At 36.2% G+C, this 18,223-nt stretch overlaps 1 protein-coding gene across 1 annotated transcript; it reads left to right on the plus strand.

Annotated features, from left to right (window-relative positions):
• The first annotated feature begins 7,520 nt into the window (after window positions 1–7,520).
• On the plus strand, window positions 7,521–17,835 carry LOC142337691 (uncharacterized). The gene is made up of 4 exons (XM_075387134.1): window positions 7,521–7,968; window positions 8,034–8,140; window positions 13,136–13,319; window positions 17,395–17,835. Exons 1-4 carry the CDS (start codon window positions 7,549–7,551, stop codon window positions 17,770–17,772), a joined length of 1,089 nt encoding a protein of 362 aa, XP_075243249.1. The 5' UTR covers window positions 7,521–7,548; the 3' UTR covers window positions 17,773–17,835.
• The last annotated feature ends 388 nt before the right edge of the window (window positions 17,836–18,223 follow it).

An 18,223-nucleotide genomic window follows, 5' to 3' on the forward strand; every position in this document is an offset into this window, starting at 1 on the left:
CAAGAGGCAGATTGAATTGCATCATGAAAACTTTTTGCAAATGGGTTATTTCTTTGTTCTCATATATGAAATTGTTTTTCAATTAAAGCATGGCGAAAATGAGTTGCATTCAAATGAGATAACGAAAAACTCGCCTATTTCGTAATCTTTTTTTAAAAAAGTCTTTGATTTCTTTAAAATATTAGATGATATTGCCTCTTGGTAACATGCCCTTAATTGGTTGATAAATTTTTGCTCTATTCAATTGAAAAATAAATAACTTTTTGTCTATTTTAATCTTTTGTCTTTTTTTGATTTGGTGCCATTAGATAGTTTTTGCTTGTTATCTATATGCTCCAGCTTCACTCTTTCCTTGGGAAAATACTAAAGAGCATTGGCTTTTTTTGTGGAAGTGAATTAAACATATCATCCAACCATTTGGTCCCAAAACTTCGAAAACGGAAGTTTCCTTTACGGTTTTGGAGCTGAAGCAATGCGTTCTAAAGTCAAAGAGGCCTCAACACGGCAAGTTAATAGGAACCTCTTCCATGTTCCAGAAGCACAATCCGAGAATTGCTCCATTTTCTAGAGACAAGTAAGGCTTGGAGCCCAAACAACATTCCGTCCACCTTCTATCCGGCAACGAATGTGGAAATGACGAACTTATGAATCCAGTTTTTGAAATTATGAAGAGACTAAGAAAACTGCCCAAAGCTTGGAAAGAAGCATTGGTTGGAAAGAAGCAATAAAAAACATGGAGACCAAAAACCTGGTGAGCAACTACCCTCCAGTATCTGTACTCGATTTTGACATCAAAGTTTTTGAACACTGCATCTAGGAGCCGCTCTACCGATTATTTGCCAATCATTCTGTCAAGAATCTTCGTGGATTCGTGAAAAAGCAGGTCAGTGCGGACAAAAAAGATCTCGTTTCTGCAGTAAATGCACTTTGCGATGAATAGCAACTCGAAAGTTGATGTAGTGGCTTTCTACACCAACTTTTCTAAAGCGTTCCACACTGATCAAGGAGATTGCGGGAAAGAGAGTTAGAGGTTGCATGTTGTAGATTCTGTCTGATTATTTGCAGGACCGATCTCAAATTTTGGCACCTCCACCAAAATGAACGTCACAAGTTTTGTTCCACAATGTGCTATTCTTGGCCCGCCCCTGTTTTGTATGTTCATAAACAACATACCCGCAAATCAGCGAACCTTTCATTTTTGATGATGACCTAAAAGTGTTGGTAGTGAACAGGACCCATCTCGAGATACAAACGGACCTGACAGCCCTCGACAGGCAGGCTACGGAAAACAAAATTTCATTTGCTATCAATCAATGCGCTAAATTACAACTGCGCGGCAAAAAGATAAACCTGTCTTGCAAACTGTCCTATCTATCGTAAAAACAGCAATGATCTCGGCGCAATAGTTACACCTGACCTGACTTGGAATAGTCACTTCTACCAACGATTGAAGAAGGCAAAAAATGGACACTCTGAAACGAAATGTTGCATATAAACTCAAAACTTTTGTCAAATTAGGGCTCTCGAAATCACTTATTATCCCTGTTCTGCTCTCTGGCTCATTCTGCGCCGATGATTCAAGAGGAATGATGAGAAGTCTAGACTATTTTCAATAGCGAGCAATGAAATAATGGTACTTCATATCAGTCTTATGGAAACAGCATACGGCTACTCAAAATATTACGAATACCGATGTCCAAGAATTCCAGATTGACAAGCATTATAGAAATGGTCTCTCAAATGAGTTATATCTTTGTTTTAATTTTTGAAACTGTTTTTCAAATAAATTATTCCAAAAGTGAGTTATATTCACATGAAATATTAAAAAACTCCCCTTCTCGTAGTCTTCTTGTAAAAAAGTGTTTGAATTTTAAAGCATCAGAAGATGGTGCCACTTGGTAACATGCCCTTATTTGGTCGATACTATACTTGCTCTCTCCAATTAAAAGCTAAATAATTTTTAGTGTTTATCATTCTTTCGTCTTTTTTTGATTTGGTGCCATTAGATAGTTTTTGCTTGTTCTCTATAGTCTCCAATTTCACTGTTTCCTTGGGAAAATACTAAAGAGCATTGGTTTTTTTGTGGAAGTGAATTAAACATATCATCCAACCATTTGGTTCCAAAATTTTATGGTTTTGGAGCTGAAGCAATGCGTTCTAAAGTCACAGAGAGAGGCCTCAACACGGCAAGCTAATAGGAATTTTTTTTGTGTTCCGGAAGCACAATCCAAGAATTTTTTTTTCGTTCTCTAAAGACAAGAAAACCAAGTGGTCCAAACAACATTCCTCCCATCTTCTAACAGGCAATGAATGTGAAAATGACAATTATAATGATTACAGTTTTAAAAAACATCAAAAGACTCAGAAAACTGCCCAACACCTGAAAAAAGCATTGCTTTACCAATATATGAAAAAGGAGACAAGACCCAGGTGGGCAACTACCGTACAGTGTCTTTACTCGGTACTGACAGTAAAGTCTTTGTACGAGCCCCTCTGCCAATTCTTTGCCAATCATATGGGTAAAAATCAACATGGATTCTTGACAAAAAAAGGTTAGTGCGGACAAACAGGCTCTCGTTTTTTGCATCGTATGCCTTTTTTGGTGAAAAGAAACTCGCAATATGATATATTGGCTTTCTACGCCGAATTTTCTAAAGCATTCTAGCATGTCCCACACTGATCAAGAAAATTGCGGTAAAGGGAGTTGGAGGTTTGCATGTTGGAAATTCTGTGTGTTTACTTGGAGAACCAATCACAAGTTGTACGCGTTGGCAACCAAAATGAACGTCACAAGTGGTGGTCCGCAAGCTTCTATTCTTGGCCACCTCCTGTTTTGTATAATCACAAACAACTTACCCTAATCTCTGCGATTTAGCGAAACTTTCATTTTTGCCGATGACCTCAAAATCTTGGCTGAGAAAAAGACATTGCTTGAGATACAGACGGACTGTCAGCCCTTGACAAATGGGCTACGGAAAACAAAATGTCATTTGATATCGATAAACGCGATAGACTACGACTGCGCGGTAAAACGATGAACCTCTCACACGGAAACTCCCCTATCTAGCGTAAAAAACATCAATGAGCTTGGAGTAACAGTTAAATTTGACCTAATTAGGAATAGTAACATCTACCAAAGACTGAAAAAGCAAACAATGTTTTTGCTCTTGGAAGCCAAATGTGGAACACAGTCAAGACTTTTGTGAAGTTAGGGCTCTATAAATCACTAATTCTCCCAGTTCTGCTCTATGGCTATTTCTGCGACGAACTCTCAAAAACAATGATGTGAAATGTAGAAGTTTTTCGGGAGCGAGCAGTGAAATGGATTACTGATACTTCTTGGTTCTTCTTATGAGCCCTATGGAAACAACCTAAGGCTGCTCAATATATTACCAACACCAATTTTCATACAAATGAACGATACATTTCTCTTCTCCGACATCCTTCTGACCAAAGACTAACAGTACCTCAAACCACCTCTAGAAACTCCGCTCACCACTCGGGATAGAGAAATCTTCAAACTAACTAATTCTAGAAATGAAAATTTGCCGGCTGAATTCATCTTCAAGATGTGTAGACTGTAGTAAGCCCTAAGAACAGAACGTATGATATGCTTGTAAATTACAAAAGCAAGCATCAATCAAAACTTTCACAATTAATATTAAGCAACAAAAACAGATTGTAATCAAGAGTAAACCAGATTTTAACAGAAAAAACAAAAGCACCAAAATTTATTATGGGAATCATCACGGATTTCGACCTTGCTGGTATACGTACAGGATTGTTTGTTCCTGACGGTATTTGCCAAGCAGGTAAACTTGTTATCTGCTAGTTCAACTAATAGGGACACATGCGAAGTATGAATAACCATAAGAAATTCCCAAACCGATTAGAGAAAAAAGGTAAAAATAAACCAAGAAAAATTAACCATTGATATGACAACAACCAACCACCATAATTAAAAATCTGAACTCATTTATTCAGTACCCTTACTCCAAGCAATAAAACTTCTTATTCATCTCTTTAACAACACTTATCATATATTCATTCTTCAAAGTTTTAACTCTGTAACTTTTAACCATCTGACATTTAATCAATAATTTTAATTCTTAAATGAAATAAAGTTTTTGAATTTCAACGTTTTCTTTAGCTCACATCCGAGTAAATTGTTTTAGAAACCCCTATCCAAAAGCGAATCGGCATAAGGTGCACGGATATAATAGGACTAGTGAACAAGACAAGAAACAGTTTCGATATCTTAAATCAAACTGGACTGAAAAGACCAATTTTGTTGATCATGCAGAATTATATCGAAAAAAACTATTTAGAGACCGATCCTTCCGCCTCAATATTTGAATGTGGTTTCCAACATGCAGAAATAAAGGGACAAGGTCTTAGGACTAAACCCGGGAGAAATTCCCGTCAGCAAAAGCTGAGAATTCAACCAACAACTACAAAATAATTCAAAAACCGGAGCACTATATGGTAATGTCTCATACCGCAAGCACATAAGATCAAGTTCTGCATCAACGGAAGACATAATCAAGCTGGACTCAAAGGTTTGAAAAGCAAAAGTATCAATTTTTCTGCAAACACTCCATCAACTTTAGAAAAAACTTGAACTCAGTAGGAGTAAAAATTTAAACTAGACCATCCTAATTCATTGGTTTTATACTGAAATTTGAACAATTTTTGTTTTCATTAGAGCAAGTAAGCATGAAACTAAAAGAAAAATAACACATCTAACAGATATGTTCAGGCAAAGAAACTCAAAACCTGCTTACCGTCGTTAAGGGCGAAGTTATTTAGCGTCTGAATTCGCACGTGGTATACAAGAAAATTATAGTGGATAAATTTCCACCTCTGTCCGTTAAACTTTTGACACGCGACTGGCCGATCATTCACAATAGACTCGCTTGTAGTTCAGCATGTAAGCGAACGCTGCGGCACCTCATGTGCGTTTGATTGCCATACAATTGATCGGTGAAACGATCCACAAAAGCTTAACTCTGGAATCCAAGCATATAGCACAACGCGAGACATTGGTGAACACTCTCGATGAGTACTGAACCCAGGAGCGGAGACTTAACTATCAGTCAACCGTAGACATGTTGCTTTACTCGTGGATCTTAAGTACTACAGAGCCGTGCAAGCAAAGACTCAAATTGAACGGCATCCCTTAAAGATCTACACGATAATGCACGAGGTGTTGTACTTAAACCATCTGATAAATGGCTCATATAATGTTTTTTCGACAAACTAATTTGAATTGGCGGAGATTGGGCCAACCAGACAAAATTCCCGAAAAGGAATAAATATTATAAGTGCCGGCTACAAAAATCAACTGATATTTTTCCCATCGGTTATCCGTGGTATTTAACATCATAAAGAGAAATCTGTCCGCAAACAACAATTTCTTTGTCGAAAAAGACAATAAGATAAGAGTTCTAAAATTTTTGTTTCAGAAACAGGGTAAATTTTGAATTGACAAATAAGTTTTTTTTACAACCATAAGCTACACTATCTGGGTTCGAATTTTGCAAAATTATAAGAGTTATTCACACTCACGGAACAGTCGTTCCTGTGGACATTAACCCGGAAGGCATATTTTGCTAGAAACTGAAATCTGTTAACTTAATGGTAGTCACCCTCAGACATTTTCGTGGAAATATTGGCTGCTACAACTATTCTAGTTTTAGCGAAGTAAAACCTTGAAATCTTCTAAACTGTCAGCGAAATGTTAAATCTAAACGCCAAGATCATGAAAAAAATTTAAGAGGTAACGAAAAACAGACTCCAGAAATTATTGTTTTATTAAAAAACAATATTCTTATTTTCATAACTGAATTGAAATCAGTTTAATTCTAAATTGAATAATTCTAATCAGAAATATACATTAAATTTAATTGTTCAAGAATTTATAGAACTTTTGAAAAGTTGTCCAGATTAAAAAGTGACAACAAAAAAGAATATGATCGGTTGATAAAATCGGTGTTTTTTCGTAAAATCTGCACACACGGGTTTTCTTCCCATTGGTAACAACCTCCCATACAACAAAATTTATTGTGCAGTCCATTGGCATAGAACTTGTCAATTATTCTCCTAAGTTTTGGCGGGCAGTCTTTTAATCCGTGTTTATCATGAAACATCAACCTATTTAAAAGCGTTGTGGTTGAGGTGTACTTGCTTACTCGCCACCAACTTTCCCAAAAAACGGCTTCTATTCTTCGATAATTCTGTTTTATTTCGATTTCAAAAAGTTCATCGACGTACGTGTCTAGTTCGTAAGTTGAGGCTGGAAAAAAATGAATTGAAAAGTTGTTGAGCTGAGTTTAAAATGACTTTTTGCAGATTTGGATTTTGGTTTATTGAAGCTACTGACTGATAAGCTTTGTTCATCAGGTGCCTTAGACGATGACTGTGGGATAACGTGCACCTAGATAGATTACACCTAGATAACAGAAGGTAGATAACTAAAAGATTAAACCTAAATAACAGGTGTTAGTAAATTCAACTTCTCTTTCAGATATATAGAATTTTTCATCGACAGCTAAACGGCCGCCTCTGAATTTTTGCATTTGGTCTAGTTTACATTGATTTTCAAGTAGTCCGTGCTGCAGTTCGTGTTCAGATTATTCAAACTTTGTAGTTGGCATTGGCTATGGCTCCCAAGTACTAAGTCATCAGCGTAAAATTTAACGTCTAACCCCTTGCATTTCAACTCAAAATATAAATTGTTTCATAAGTTATTTATTATAAGTTATTTCATTTCAAGTATTATGAAGATTATGGTTCTCGGAATTGGTCAACTTGTTGACTCGAATTTTTAGAACTTTCGAAAACCTTTGATTTTCAACTTTCGAAACATATGGCTAATTTTCACTTAGGAAATTTTGAGGGACTTTTAAAAAATTAGCTTGATTTTTCGCCTTTTGCATATATTGTTTGTTAAACTATTTTCGATCAAGCCGACTCTTAGCCAGACTTATACTTGAGTGTTAGCTCCCGCAGCCGGGAATCGTAGCGAGTGTTAAATTTGAGTTCTTGGAATTGGTCGTACAATATCGTCAACATATCGCGCAAAAAAACCTCGATTTCTGTTTTGGATAATTTGTTGCAGTGACTACAGAACCATACAATTGTGACTACAGAATCATACATACTGTTGTTTTCCTGGTGATGCTAGTTATAGCGAAAAAGTCTCTTAATAAAATTTTATAATTGACTTTGTTCTTCAGCAACTAACTATCATTATATTAAAAATTGGATCTTTTCCGCTTGTGCCCCGCCAGCTTAGTGGGCGCATATTATTTGCACCCCCAGACGCACGTGCCATATTTTTGCATAATGATTTACTATGTAATGACACGTGCTCTCTAAATGGGGGGCGCATAACGTACTTGGGGCCCAAACGAAAAAGATCCTAAAATTTTTTTCGAGTTTTAAGTTTGGTGTCAAATATTTATGCTGTGTTGCCGTTACCGTGTTGGCCTTTTTGATTGCCCTCTTTTCTCTCCCACTTTGGATTTGGCATGTTTAAGATAACCTATGTCTACCTTAGTCGAACTTGTAAACGCGGTTTGTGATCATGAGGCATTTGCGAATGAATCCGACGATGAAGGTTTCAACCATTCAAGGCAAAGCTTAAAGCGTAAAGCTGATGAGCAAATTGACAATCTTCAGGAGTTTGCAGAGCAGAGGTCGCATCATAAGTTTTCATCGCAATCTACACTAAATATCCCAAATTTCGACGGCTCAAACTATATAGCTCTAGATTGCGAAATGGTGGAGACTGTAAAAAAAGAAAACGCTCTTGCGAGATGTACTGTTGTTGACTTTGATGGCATCATATTGTACGATAAGTTTGTAAAACCGTACTCGCAGATCCTCGATTACAGGTCAAGATACAGTGGTGTTTACCCGAAGCACATGGAAACAGCCACTCCTTTTAGCGTCGCTCAAAGGCAGGTGAGAAGCTATTTGTCAATTAACTAGTGTTAGTTTTGCCAAGTTTATCATAATTCAATTTTTAGATACGTGGAATTCTAAGTGGAAAAATTGTGGTTGGTCACTCGATTGGAAATGATTTTGCCTCAATTGGGTTTTCACATCCGGAAGATAAAGTAATCGACATTAATAAGTAAGTGTTCTGTAATTATGACGCTATCTGATTGATTTGATGTTTTGTCTAAACGAAACTGGTACCCGATAAGAGCCGCAAAAAATTAATTATAATATAAACAGTAAAAAAGTAGTCCTATTGACATGAAAATATAGTGAAAAACTCAGTACTGTTTTGAAGTCGCTGCTGCAACTAGTTGGTCTGACCACGTCAAAAATTCACTCGATGAACGAGAATATGACAGGCACCGAAACAGTCGTATTTTAAAATCTTTAAGAGAAACAGGCGGAATGGAGAAGTGGAGCGGAAACCGACAGCACACCTTAGATAATTGAGTACGACATCTGATTATTTCGCATTTTTAAAAAAAATTGTTGTACTTTACTTTAAACCAATCAAATTGTTTGGCCAATCAAGCTTAAGCATTGGCCTATGATCCTAATTTTTTTCATTCGATTCTGGGTCCGTTCAACTCCGATACGGTTTAGTCCAGAAAGGACTTCATAAAAAATTGTTTTATACATTCGCACTTAATCCTCTCATGAAGTCGAGCACGCACAAAGAAAAACATTTGAGACAACGATCTTTTTAATGGTAATGCAAAATTATTTTTCATAAATGTGTTCTATGTCAGCAACTACTTGCCTATTTCTTTTGACTTGTTGTTAATCTTTTGGAGATAAGGAGGAGCCTACATTCTCTTTTCAGGGACTCTGCATGTTTGTTTAACAAAAATTATTTAATCCCGACACAATTTCAACTCCGTAATTTTGCCTTGTGAAAGCGACGTTACACAATTCTATCCAAAGTTGTTGCCATATATCGGTTCCTGTTTTCCCCTCAAGAGGAGAAAGATATTAAGTTGATTTTACTGCACCTTGCATACAATGCTTTTCTTCAACAAAAAGAACACAGCCGAATGAGGCTTCATGAATAAGGCTTCATATAAGAATATATTGCGGTGCTCTTGGTTTTTTTTACAATTCAAAGAATTTGAATTGCATTGGGGTGCTGTCTTTTAAAGATCTGTTTACACATTTTCATGATTTTTGAAGTCAAATTGGAGTACTGATTTTGGTCACGCCGAAACAGGAAGTGGAGCGAAAAAGCGAGTGGTTTTGCGGCGTGAAAATTTTTTGCTCTAATTTTAAAGTAGACTGAGAAAACGGTGTTTGAACAAAAATTCGCTTGTGGTTTTTTGTTCACATGCGGCAATTTCACTTTGATTTTTACTGTTTTTTTTTTCAATTTTTTGGATTTGATTTTTTTCTAAATGGTTTTTCCAATCCATTCATAGTTCATTCTGGGCCTAGTTTGAACCAAATTTACATTTCTCGCTAGTGGTGTTTTGTTCACATGTGTAATTTTGACATGGTTTTTCTGTTTTTTTTATTTGAATTTTTCAGAAAGCTTTTTCTTCTTTCTTTCTAGGTCCGTTCTAGGTCTAGTTTTTTGTTTAGTCAATAAAAATTCTTTGAATTGTACGTTAGGACTTGTCCTGCTATGTTTTTTGTTTCGTCGTCTGACGCTCTTTTTCGGTTTACATTTGTTCGCACAGCAACGCTGAAAAAATTTTTTTAAATAACTTCCTCTCACTAACGGCGTTTGCACGCGTGACGTCATTTCTCATTATCTCTCTAGCGAAGGTTTTACTTTCATTTGCGTGATTAGATTTTGGTCATACGTGACCTAGCTCACTCAATAAAAATGACTTTTGCAATTCAAAACGTAAGTTTAATTTGAATTAGTTTATGGTCGAAGGAACTCATATACGCATTAAAGGTCCCTAGTAAGAGGCTTCTGCGGAATGAATTTTAACAAGCTTGATTAATTTATCGCTGAATGTTTTTTACCTAGCTTTTTGAGCGGACTCGATTTTTTCAATTTAGATCTGTTTCTGTCTCTATTATACGGCACGCAAGTCTGTTCTTTCGCAGCTATTCCTGCAATCTGCCGGCTATGTTTTAAAACTTTTATTAATTTTAATAACTAAGTATCACTTTTATAGACACAAAATACCCGTATCAGGTGCTGTTGGGAATTTAACTCCTGCCAGGCTTATGTACGAAATTATAAAACAAGTAGTTCAAATTGTACATTTAGAAGCGCTATTGATTGTTTGCTGACTAAACATCTGTAGTTTGTAACTGGTTTTCCTGGCGATATTTTAAGCTCAATTTTCAATTGAATCATGTCTGAAGCTTTTTGGTTTATTTCTAGTCTCTTGCTTTTAAAAATAAATTCACAAAAAAGGCTCATAGTCTGAAATTAAAAATTACAGTCGCAATATCTTGTTAAATAAAACATCTTTATTTTGATTGAGAAAGATTTTGATCATGTACCTTTCAAAGTGTTGCTTAATAATCTGTCTGTGCAACTTTAACTTTATAGTGTACTTTCGGAGCACCTTAGCAGAAAGCAAATAGTAAAAGTAAATGGTTTTTCATTGTCTCTGCAGAGCGTCCGAAGCGGCATAGTACCAGGTTGTCTTCTTGGCCCTCTTCTCTTCTTTTAAAAATAAATTCAAATAGTAGAAAGCAAATAGTAAAAGTAAATGGTTTTTCATTGTCTCTGCAGAGCGTCCGAAGCGGCATAGTACCAGGTTGTCTTCTTGGCCCTCTTCTCTTCTCGCTTTTTATATGTGCCAATAATTTTCTTGTTTCTCTCCTGGATGTTTACCGACATCAATTTACTCTTTAATTCACTTATTGTCTTTATTGATTTATTTTTGCTGAAGAACCGGAATTTGGTCAATGGAATGATCGCAAACCGTTGCAAAACCAAATGTCCTCGCTTTCAAGATTTTGTTCGCATTTTTTCACCACTTTCTTAACGCTGTTTTTGAGTTTTGTACATAAGTTTTTAATTTCTTTCGAACGAAGTTTGAAGCAATTATTGTAAATATGTGTGTCATTTTACGCAAAATTTTCACCCGACTGGAGTTGCGCTTTTGTTCTAATACAGTCTTTGAATTCTCAGGTGGCTTTTTCCACGCTTGTCTTCATTTCCGAATGATCGCGATTGCTCTCATTCCGAATTAAAGTTTGTTGATGAAAAAGCGATTGTTGCATAGCAAAAGGACCGCACTGACGAATGGTTAATCCGTCTGGACTCCGGAGTGCGGGAGTTTGAATCCCTCCCTGGAGGATTTGTTGCAACCATAAAGAAAATTTTTTCTATCACATCCATGTCGCAGAGATGGTATTCTTTTCAACACTTAGAGCAAAATTTACTCATGAACTTATTTCTTCGCCACTTTATAAACCCTAGCGCGTTTTTAGTTGTTTGTCCATAAGTTTTTTTTTATAAATCTCCATATCTCCTTTTTTATTTTTCTAAGACAAACCTTTATTCACCTTATACTTCATTAATGTTATTAATTGCTCTCAAACGGAGTTTAGAGGAATTATATTAGTCCTGTGGTCTTTTTGGTGAACAGACGAAACAGTCCTGAATAGCAAAATATTCCTCGACGAATCAGTCGCAGATAAAATTGTCCCAAGTAAGCAGACAAAACAGTCCCGGACAAAATAGTCCGAACTAAAGAGAGAGTTAAGCATATTCGCAGCAATAAGCAAAGAAACCTCTTAAATTGTTCGTATGATTGTATTTCATCAAACAAATAGTAAGCCGGTTACAACAAAGTTTTTGCCAAATGATGTGTTTTGAAACAAGTTTTCTGTTTAATCCTAATTCATATCAATTAAAAACAATTTTTTTACAGGAGCTTAATTGAGATTGTTCGTTAATTGTTTGTAGATTATATTTACAATTGTTTCGATATTTATTCGGGACTATTTTGTATGTTTTATTGGATTATTTTTTCTGGGAATATTTTGAATTCGGGACTGTTTTGTCTGGGACTTTTTTATTCGGGTACGGGTCTTTTTAATGCGATTTTTTAAAGGACTGAGCAGCTCTCTAAGAGCCCTACGCCATACTAGTCTATGAGTACGCGATTCACCGAAGCTGTTTCTCTGTCAACGGTCTGTCAACGGCTGTTCTCAATCTTTTGGCCCCCTCAGACAAAGAACAGTACCCCGCAGTCTTCGCCCGACGTTAGTGCAAATCGCCCGACGTTAGTCGGTTATGTTTCAAAGTCTGTTACTTGTTTCAAATGCTTATTCACTTTGAAAGCTGCAGTCAGGTTATCAATTTCCGAAACTCAAACATTTGCTCAAAATCATCTGATCTTAGTAAAGGAGGCACAGAGTTTATTTCTATGAGTACGGGATATACTTGCAAGTCGATTGTAGCGGTCCGACCCTTACTCCAATTTTTTTTAATCCAAACGCTGCACAACAATAATTAATAATGGCTCTGAAAAACTAAGAGAAAGCTGTTTGTTGACACTGGGTAACAAAACTCCCTGAACAGAGTGACCTTTAGAGAAGTCTTGAAACCCGGCATAAAGGCTACCTGCTGAGAAAACAATGAAACTGTTCACTGGAAGCCCCTTTTTCATAGCAAAAATAAGGTAGACTTGAAGAGCCTCCATAATGAAAACGTTGCATAGTGACACCTCATCAACCAGCGCACGCAGAAAGGGCTTAAAGTGTTCGGTGGCTTTTTGCGGCTATTTTCAACTTTTTTGTATAGTTTTAAATTAGTTGTTTCAGCCAACAGCATTAAAATGTTTGTTAATGATCTGTCACTCAATAAGAAGTCATTATTACAAAAGCTTCTATTTTGTCGCACCCAAAAAGCGAGGAGTCATAAAACGAGTTAGAGAAACGCGGATGAATCAGTTGTCAGATGGGATTGACAAATTGTCCAAATTGGCGGCAAAAATGCGAAATGTGGCACCAAAACAAAAAAAGTCAATGCAAAATAATGGTCTTTCTAATGATGCGACTTTATAATATACAATTTTCGATCGGTCGAAATTGAATGAACAAAATCCAAGGTGAACATTCATTATCCTCCTCGAACTAATGCAGCCAGAACAATAAATGATGATATATAACAGAAAATGTTTGTTTGTTCTGAGTGAAGTTTACGGTTGATGTTTAGACTACAATCAGTTCGTAATATCCTGGGTGTAGCAGACTGTGGAAGTCCAATTTCTCTGAAGCGAATGACAAAGGCTCTGCTTCAAGAAGACATCCAAGTGGGACCGCATTGCTCGTACGAGGATGCGTGGGCTACCATGAGGATATTCAAAGTGTCTCTCGCACCACATTTGATCAAGCACGAAGTTAGACCCTAATTATGTTTTTCTGCTCTACTACATGAAAATTGCTGAATATATACCGAACAGCTCAAATTTCTTAAACTGTCTTAAATTTGAGTTTTAAAATTTGACCACCGCGTTCTATGCATCGACAAAGTTGGGAATATGAAATTTTGTGTTTTTTATCGCTCTCAAACAAAGTTTGTAGCAATTATATGTGGTCTTTTTACGACTCGAAGAGGAGTATTGAGATTCGACATGTTTTTACGACCCGAAGAAGAATATTGGCATTCTACAGGTTTTTACGACGCGAATTGAGATTCTACAGGTTTTTACAATCCAACAATTGGGTTGTTTAGGTGCTGTCTTTTTGCAATCCAAATTATTTGGATTGTTTTGGTTTGTTCTTTTTTTAAGATCTGTTCACACTCTATTCGGCTTTTCATGTTCAGAAATGGAGTAAGAATTTGGAATCTGCAAATTTTGTTTTTGAAAGGCATTTTTTTCACGTGCGGCAATTGGCTGCTGTTTTCAGTGTTTCTTCTCTTGCTTCTATTTTTATGATACATGTTTTCTAATTGAGCCTATTTGAAATTGATTGAACTCATTGAAGGGCTGCTAATGCTTTTTCTAAGAATTCGTTGTTTGCCCCTTTTTAAAATATTTTCTGTGTTGTCTTATCACCTAATATCAATAGTGACAGTATCATTTGTTGCTAGTGAGGCAACAAATGAGTGAAGTTTACGGTTGATGTTTAGACTACAATCAGTTCGTAATATCCTGGGTGTAGCAGACTGTGGAAGTCCAATTTCTCTGAAGCGAATGACAAAGGCTCTGCTTCAAGAAGACATCCAAGTGGGACCGCATTGCTCGTTCGAGGATGCGTGGGCTACCATGAGGATATTCAAAGTGTCTCTCGCACCACATTTGATCAAGCACGAAGTTAGACCCTAATTATGTTTTTCTGCTCTACTACTTGAAAATTGCTGAATATATACCGAACAGCTCAAATTTCTTAAACTGTCTTAAATTTGAGTTTTAAAATTTGACCACCGCGTTTTATGCATCGACAAAGTTGGGAATATGAAATTTTGTGTTTTTTATCGCTCTCAAACAAAGTTTGTAGCAATTATATGTGGTCTTTTTACGACTCGAAGAGGAGTATTGAGATTCGACATGTTTTTACGACCCGAAGAAGAATATTGGCATTCTACAGGTTTTTACGACGCGAATTGAGATTCTACAGGTTTTTACAATCCAACAATTGGGTTGTTTAGGTGCTTTCTTTTTGCAATCCAAATTATTTGGATTGTTTTGGTTTGTTCTTTTTTTAAGATCTGTTCACACTCTATTCGGCTTTTCATGTTCAGAAATGGAGTAAGAATTTGGAATCTGCAAATTTTGTTTTTGAAAGGCATTTTTTTCACGTGCGGCAATTGGCTGCTGTTTTCAGTGTTTCTTCTCTTGCTTCTATTTTTATGATACATGTTTTCTAATTGAGCCTATTTGAAATTGATTGAACTCATTGAAGGGCTGCTAATGCTTTTTCTAAGAATTCGTTGTTTGCCCCTTTTTAAAATATTTTCTGTGTTGTCTTATCACCTAATATCAATAGTGACAGTATCATTTGTTGCTAGTGAGGCAACAAATGAGTGAAGTTTACGGTTGATGTTTAGACTACAATCAGTTCGTAATATCCTGGGTGTAGCAGACTGTGGAAGTCCAATTTCTCTGAAGCGAATGACAAAGGCTCTGCTTCAAGAAGACATCCAAGTGGGACCGCATTGCTCGTTCGAGGATGCGTGGGCTACCATGAGGATATTCAAAGTGTCTCTCGCACCACATTTGATCAAGCACGAAGTTAGACCCTAATTATGTTTTTCTGCTCTACTACTTGAAAATTGCTGAATATATACCGAACAGCTCAAATTTCTTAAACTGTCTTAAATTTGAGTTTTAAAATTTGACCACCGCGTTTTATGCATCGACAAAGTTGGGAATATGAAATTTTGTGTTTTTTATCGCTCTCAAACAAAGTTTGTAGCAATTATATGTGGTCTTTTTACGACTCGAAGAGGAGTATTGAGATTCGACATGTTTTTACGACCCGAAGAAGAATATTGGCATTCTACAGGTTTTTACGACGCGAATTGAGATTCTACAGGTTTTTACAATCCAACAATTGGGTTGTTTAGGTGCTGTCTTTTTGCAATCCAAATTATTTGGATTGTTTTGGTTTGTTCTTTTTTTAAGATCTGTTCACACTCTATTCGGCTTTTCATGTTCAGAAATGGAGTAAGAATTTGGAATCTGCAAATTTTGTTTTTGAAAGGCATTTTTTTCACGTGCGGCAATTGGCTGCTGTTTTCAGTGTTTCTTCTCTTGCTTCTATTATTATGATACATGTTTTCTAATGGAGCCTATTTGAAATTGATTGAACTCGTTGAAGGGCTGCTAATGCTTTTTCTAAGAAAATTCGTTGTTTGCCCCTTTTTAAAATATTTTCTGTGTTGTCTTATCACCTAATATCAATAGTGACAGTATCATTTGTTGCTAGTGAGGCATATATGAACCTAATCAGGTGTTTGAAATTAGGGCTTGTGGTTTTCAAGACTTGGCATTATTTGTTCTGATCATATTTTAATGATTTTTTGAGAGTATTTGTTATTAATAGCCGCACAGCGATAGCTGGGGCTATTATTGGCCTTCTCTTGGTTTTTTTTTACAATTCAAAGAAATTGAATTGTACGGGGGCGCTGTCTTCTTTTTAAGATCTGTTTTCAGACTTTTTCAGGATTTTTGAAGTCTAATTGGAGTACTGATTTTGGTCACGCCGAAACAGGAAATGGAGCGAAAAAGCGAGTGGTTTTGCGGCGTGAATTTTTCCCACTCTAATTTTTAAGTAGAGTGAGAAAGTGGTATTTGAACAGAAGTCGATTTTCTGTTTTTTTAAGAAATGGTTATCCCAATTCACTCATAGTCCGTTCTAGGTCTAGTTTTTGTTTAGTCTATGAAAATTTTTTGAATTGTACGTCAGGACTTGTCCTGCTATGTTTTTTAATTATATTTACCTTTTGATCACGTTTTTCGTTTTAAATACGTCACGATTTTCACTCTTGACTTCTGACTTACCTCGCTCACTGTTTCAACTGAATGGTTTTTAAATCCTTTCACTCAATGAATTACGCAAGATAGAGAATACAGTCAAGGTCAAAAGAGCAAAATCAAGAGACTGGATAAACAGATAAAGCCCGGTCATTAAGTCATTGAGAAGTAGGTTATAAAAGTTCATTAGAGCGTTTGCTAGCTGACATTGGTATTAAGCTTATTAGATTTCAGTTTAGAAGCTGAATTAAGTATAGTTTTAGAATCCAACCGAAAATGTACGCCGAATTATAACACTTTTTTGACGCTGAAAAAAAATGGAAAAAAATTTAGTCCATAATCTGTTTTTTTAATAGACGCCCTCATCTTCTCAGCCGGCTATTATAGCGCTCCTATTTTTTTTACTTCGTCGAATAAAAAAATGTTTTGCTTTACCTCATTTTGCCCTTTTTCAACATTTTGCGTGATATCTTTTTGACTTCTCTAGGCTAGTTTCTCTCTTCTCTCATTCTGCTAAACGTGATTTTGAACATCAGTTGCTCAGCAAAGCAATTCAAAATGAACAGAGTCAGTATAAAAAATTGAAGTCAGAAATAGAAAAGGGATAAACCCATAAAGCCCAATTTTAGATGACCGCTATTTGAACGTCGTTCCTATAAGTCTTAGTTACCATCTCTAATGCTTATTGGTATTGATAGTAGCCCCTGTACCCTCTCGCTAGGAAACAGAAGTACGTAATGTTCAATTACGAAATGCCATCAAAATAAATCGGACTTAAAAAATGTTTTTGTACAAAAATATTTTTTTTCAATATCTTCTATTCTTTCAATCCCAATCATGCTTATTAGAATCAACGGCTGCTATTTTCCGGCAATCTGCCGGGTATGTTTTCTTTTTCTGTTTCAATTCCGATGTGCATCAAGCGCGTCAACGGCGGCTATTTTCCGGCAATCTGCTGGCTTTGTTTATTATTTATATCCTTTCTATTTTGCAGGTGTTTTTGGAACCCCCACCGAACAGAAGGAAAAACAGTTACGCAGGGAGAAAGTTGAGTGACCAGCTTATGGGTAGGATTCGATCTCAGTCAGCCTCAAGCGCGATAAGAGCCAAATCTCCTGTGAAAATCTCTTTTGATTCAGATTTAAGTAAACCAACAATAACATCAACAAATAAAATGGCGCGGAGAGATATAGAAACCAAAAGAAACCCGAAAACTTCAAAGAAACAGAAAAGAGAAGCTCACCAAGGACACAAAAAGGCAGCTGCAGTTGTAAAGGCCAGGCCAATCAGCTGTGTTTATCCTATCCCTAAAAACCACGGAACTCCCAAGATAAATTATAACAAATTTTTGGACGATAAGTACTGGCTTTGATTTTGATGAATTTGTTTATTGATAACTTAGCGGAAATAACAAAATTGAACAAACTGAAGATGGTTTCTGATACCAGAGAGCTATAGTGAGGAAACGTCGAGGTTATTGAGATCGAGAACGTGTCAGATTGAAATAGGTGTTAGGAAGATCTGTATCCTGATTAATGCATCTTAGAAATATACAGCCGAGTGATCTTTACAAGCTCCAATTAAATTTTGTAGTGATAATGAAGATACTAAAGATGACGGTATAATTGCGAAGGTTGCATATACGACTGAAAATTAACTAAACTGCATTTATGTGCTGATCGTCACCATTTAGAATATCACAAACCATTATGATCAAATACACTATGCTACCAAAAAGCTACGTACAGCAAAATTTGTGCTCTTTAAACATTAGTTTTGCATTTTAACATCTGATTTGCGCTAAGGGGTTAACAAATGCGTGA

This window comes from Convolutriloba macropyga, chromosome 4 (assembly GCF_964194025.1).
Source record: "Convolutriloba macropyga chromosome 4, txConMacr16.3, whole genome shotgun sequence".
NCBI classification, from domain to species: Eukaryota; Metazoa; Xenacoelomorpha; order Acoela; family Convolutidae; genus Convolutriloba; species Convolutriloba macropyga.

What these genes read in the sequence shown, in the direction of transcription:
- LOC142337691 (XM_075387134.1), top strand. Translation starts at nt 7,549, where the DNA reads ATGTCTACCTTAGTCGAACTTGTAAACGCGGTTTGTGATCATGAGGCA. An exon ending in TTAGCGTCGCTCAAAGGCAG is followed by an intron (nt 7,969 to 8,033) that starts GTGAGAAGCTAT and finishes TTCAATTTTTAG; the next exon opens with ATACGTGGAATTCTAAGTGG. An exon ending in CACATTTGATCAAGCACGAA is followed by an intron (nt 13,320 to 17,394) that starts GTTAGACCCTAA and finishes TCTATTTTGCAG; the next exon opens with GTGTTTTTGGAACCCCCACC.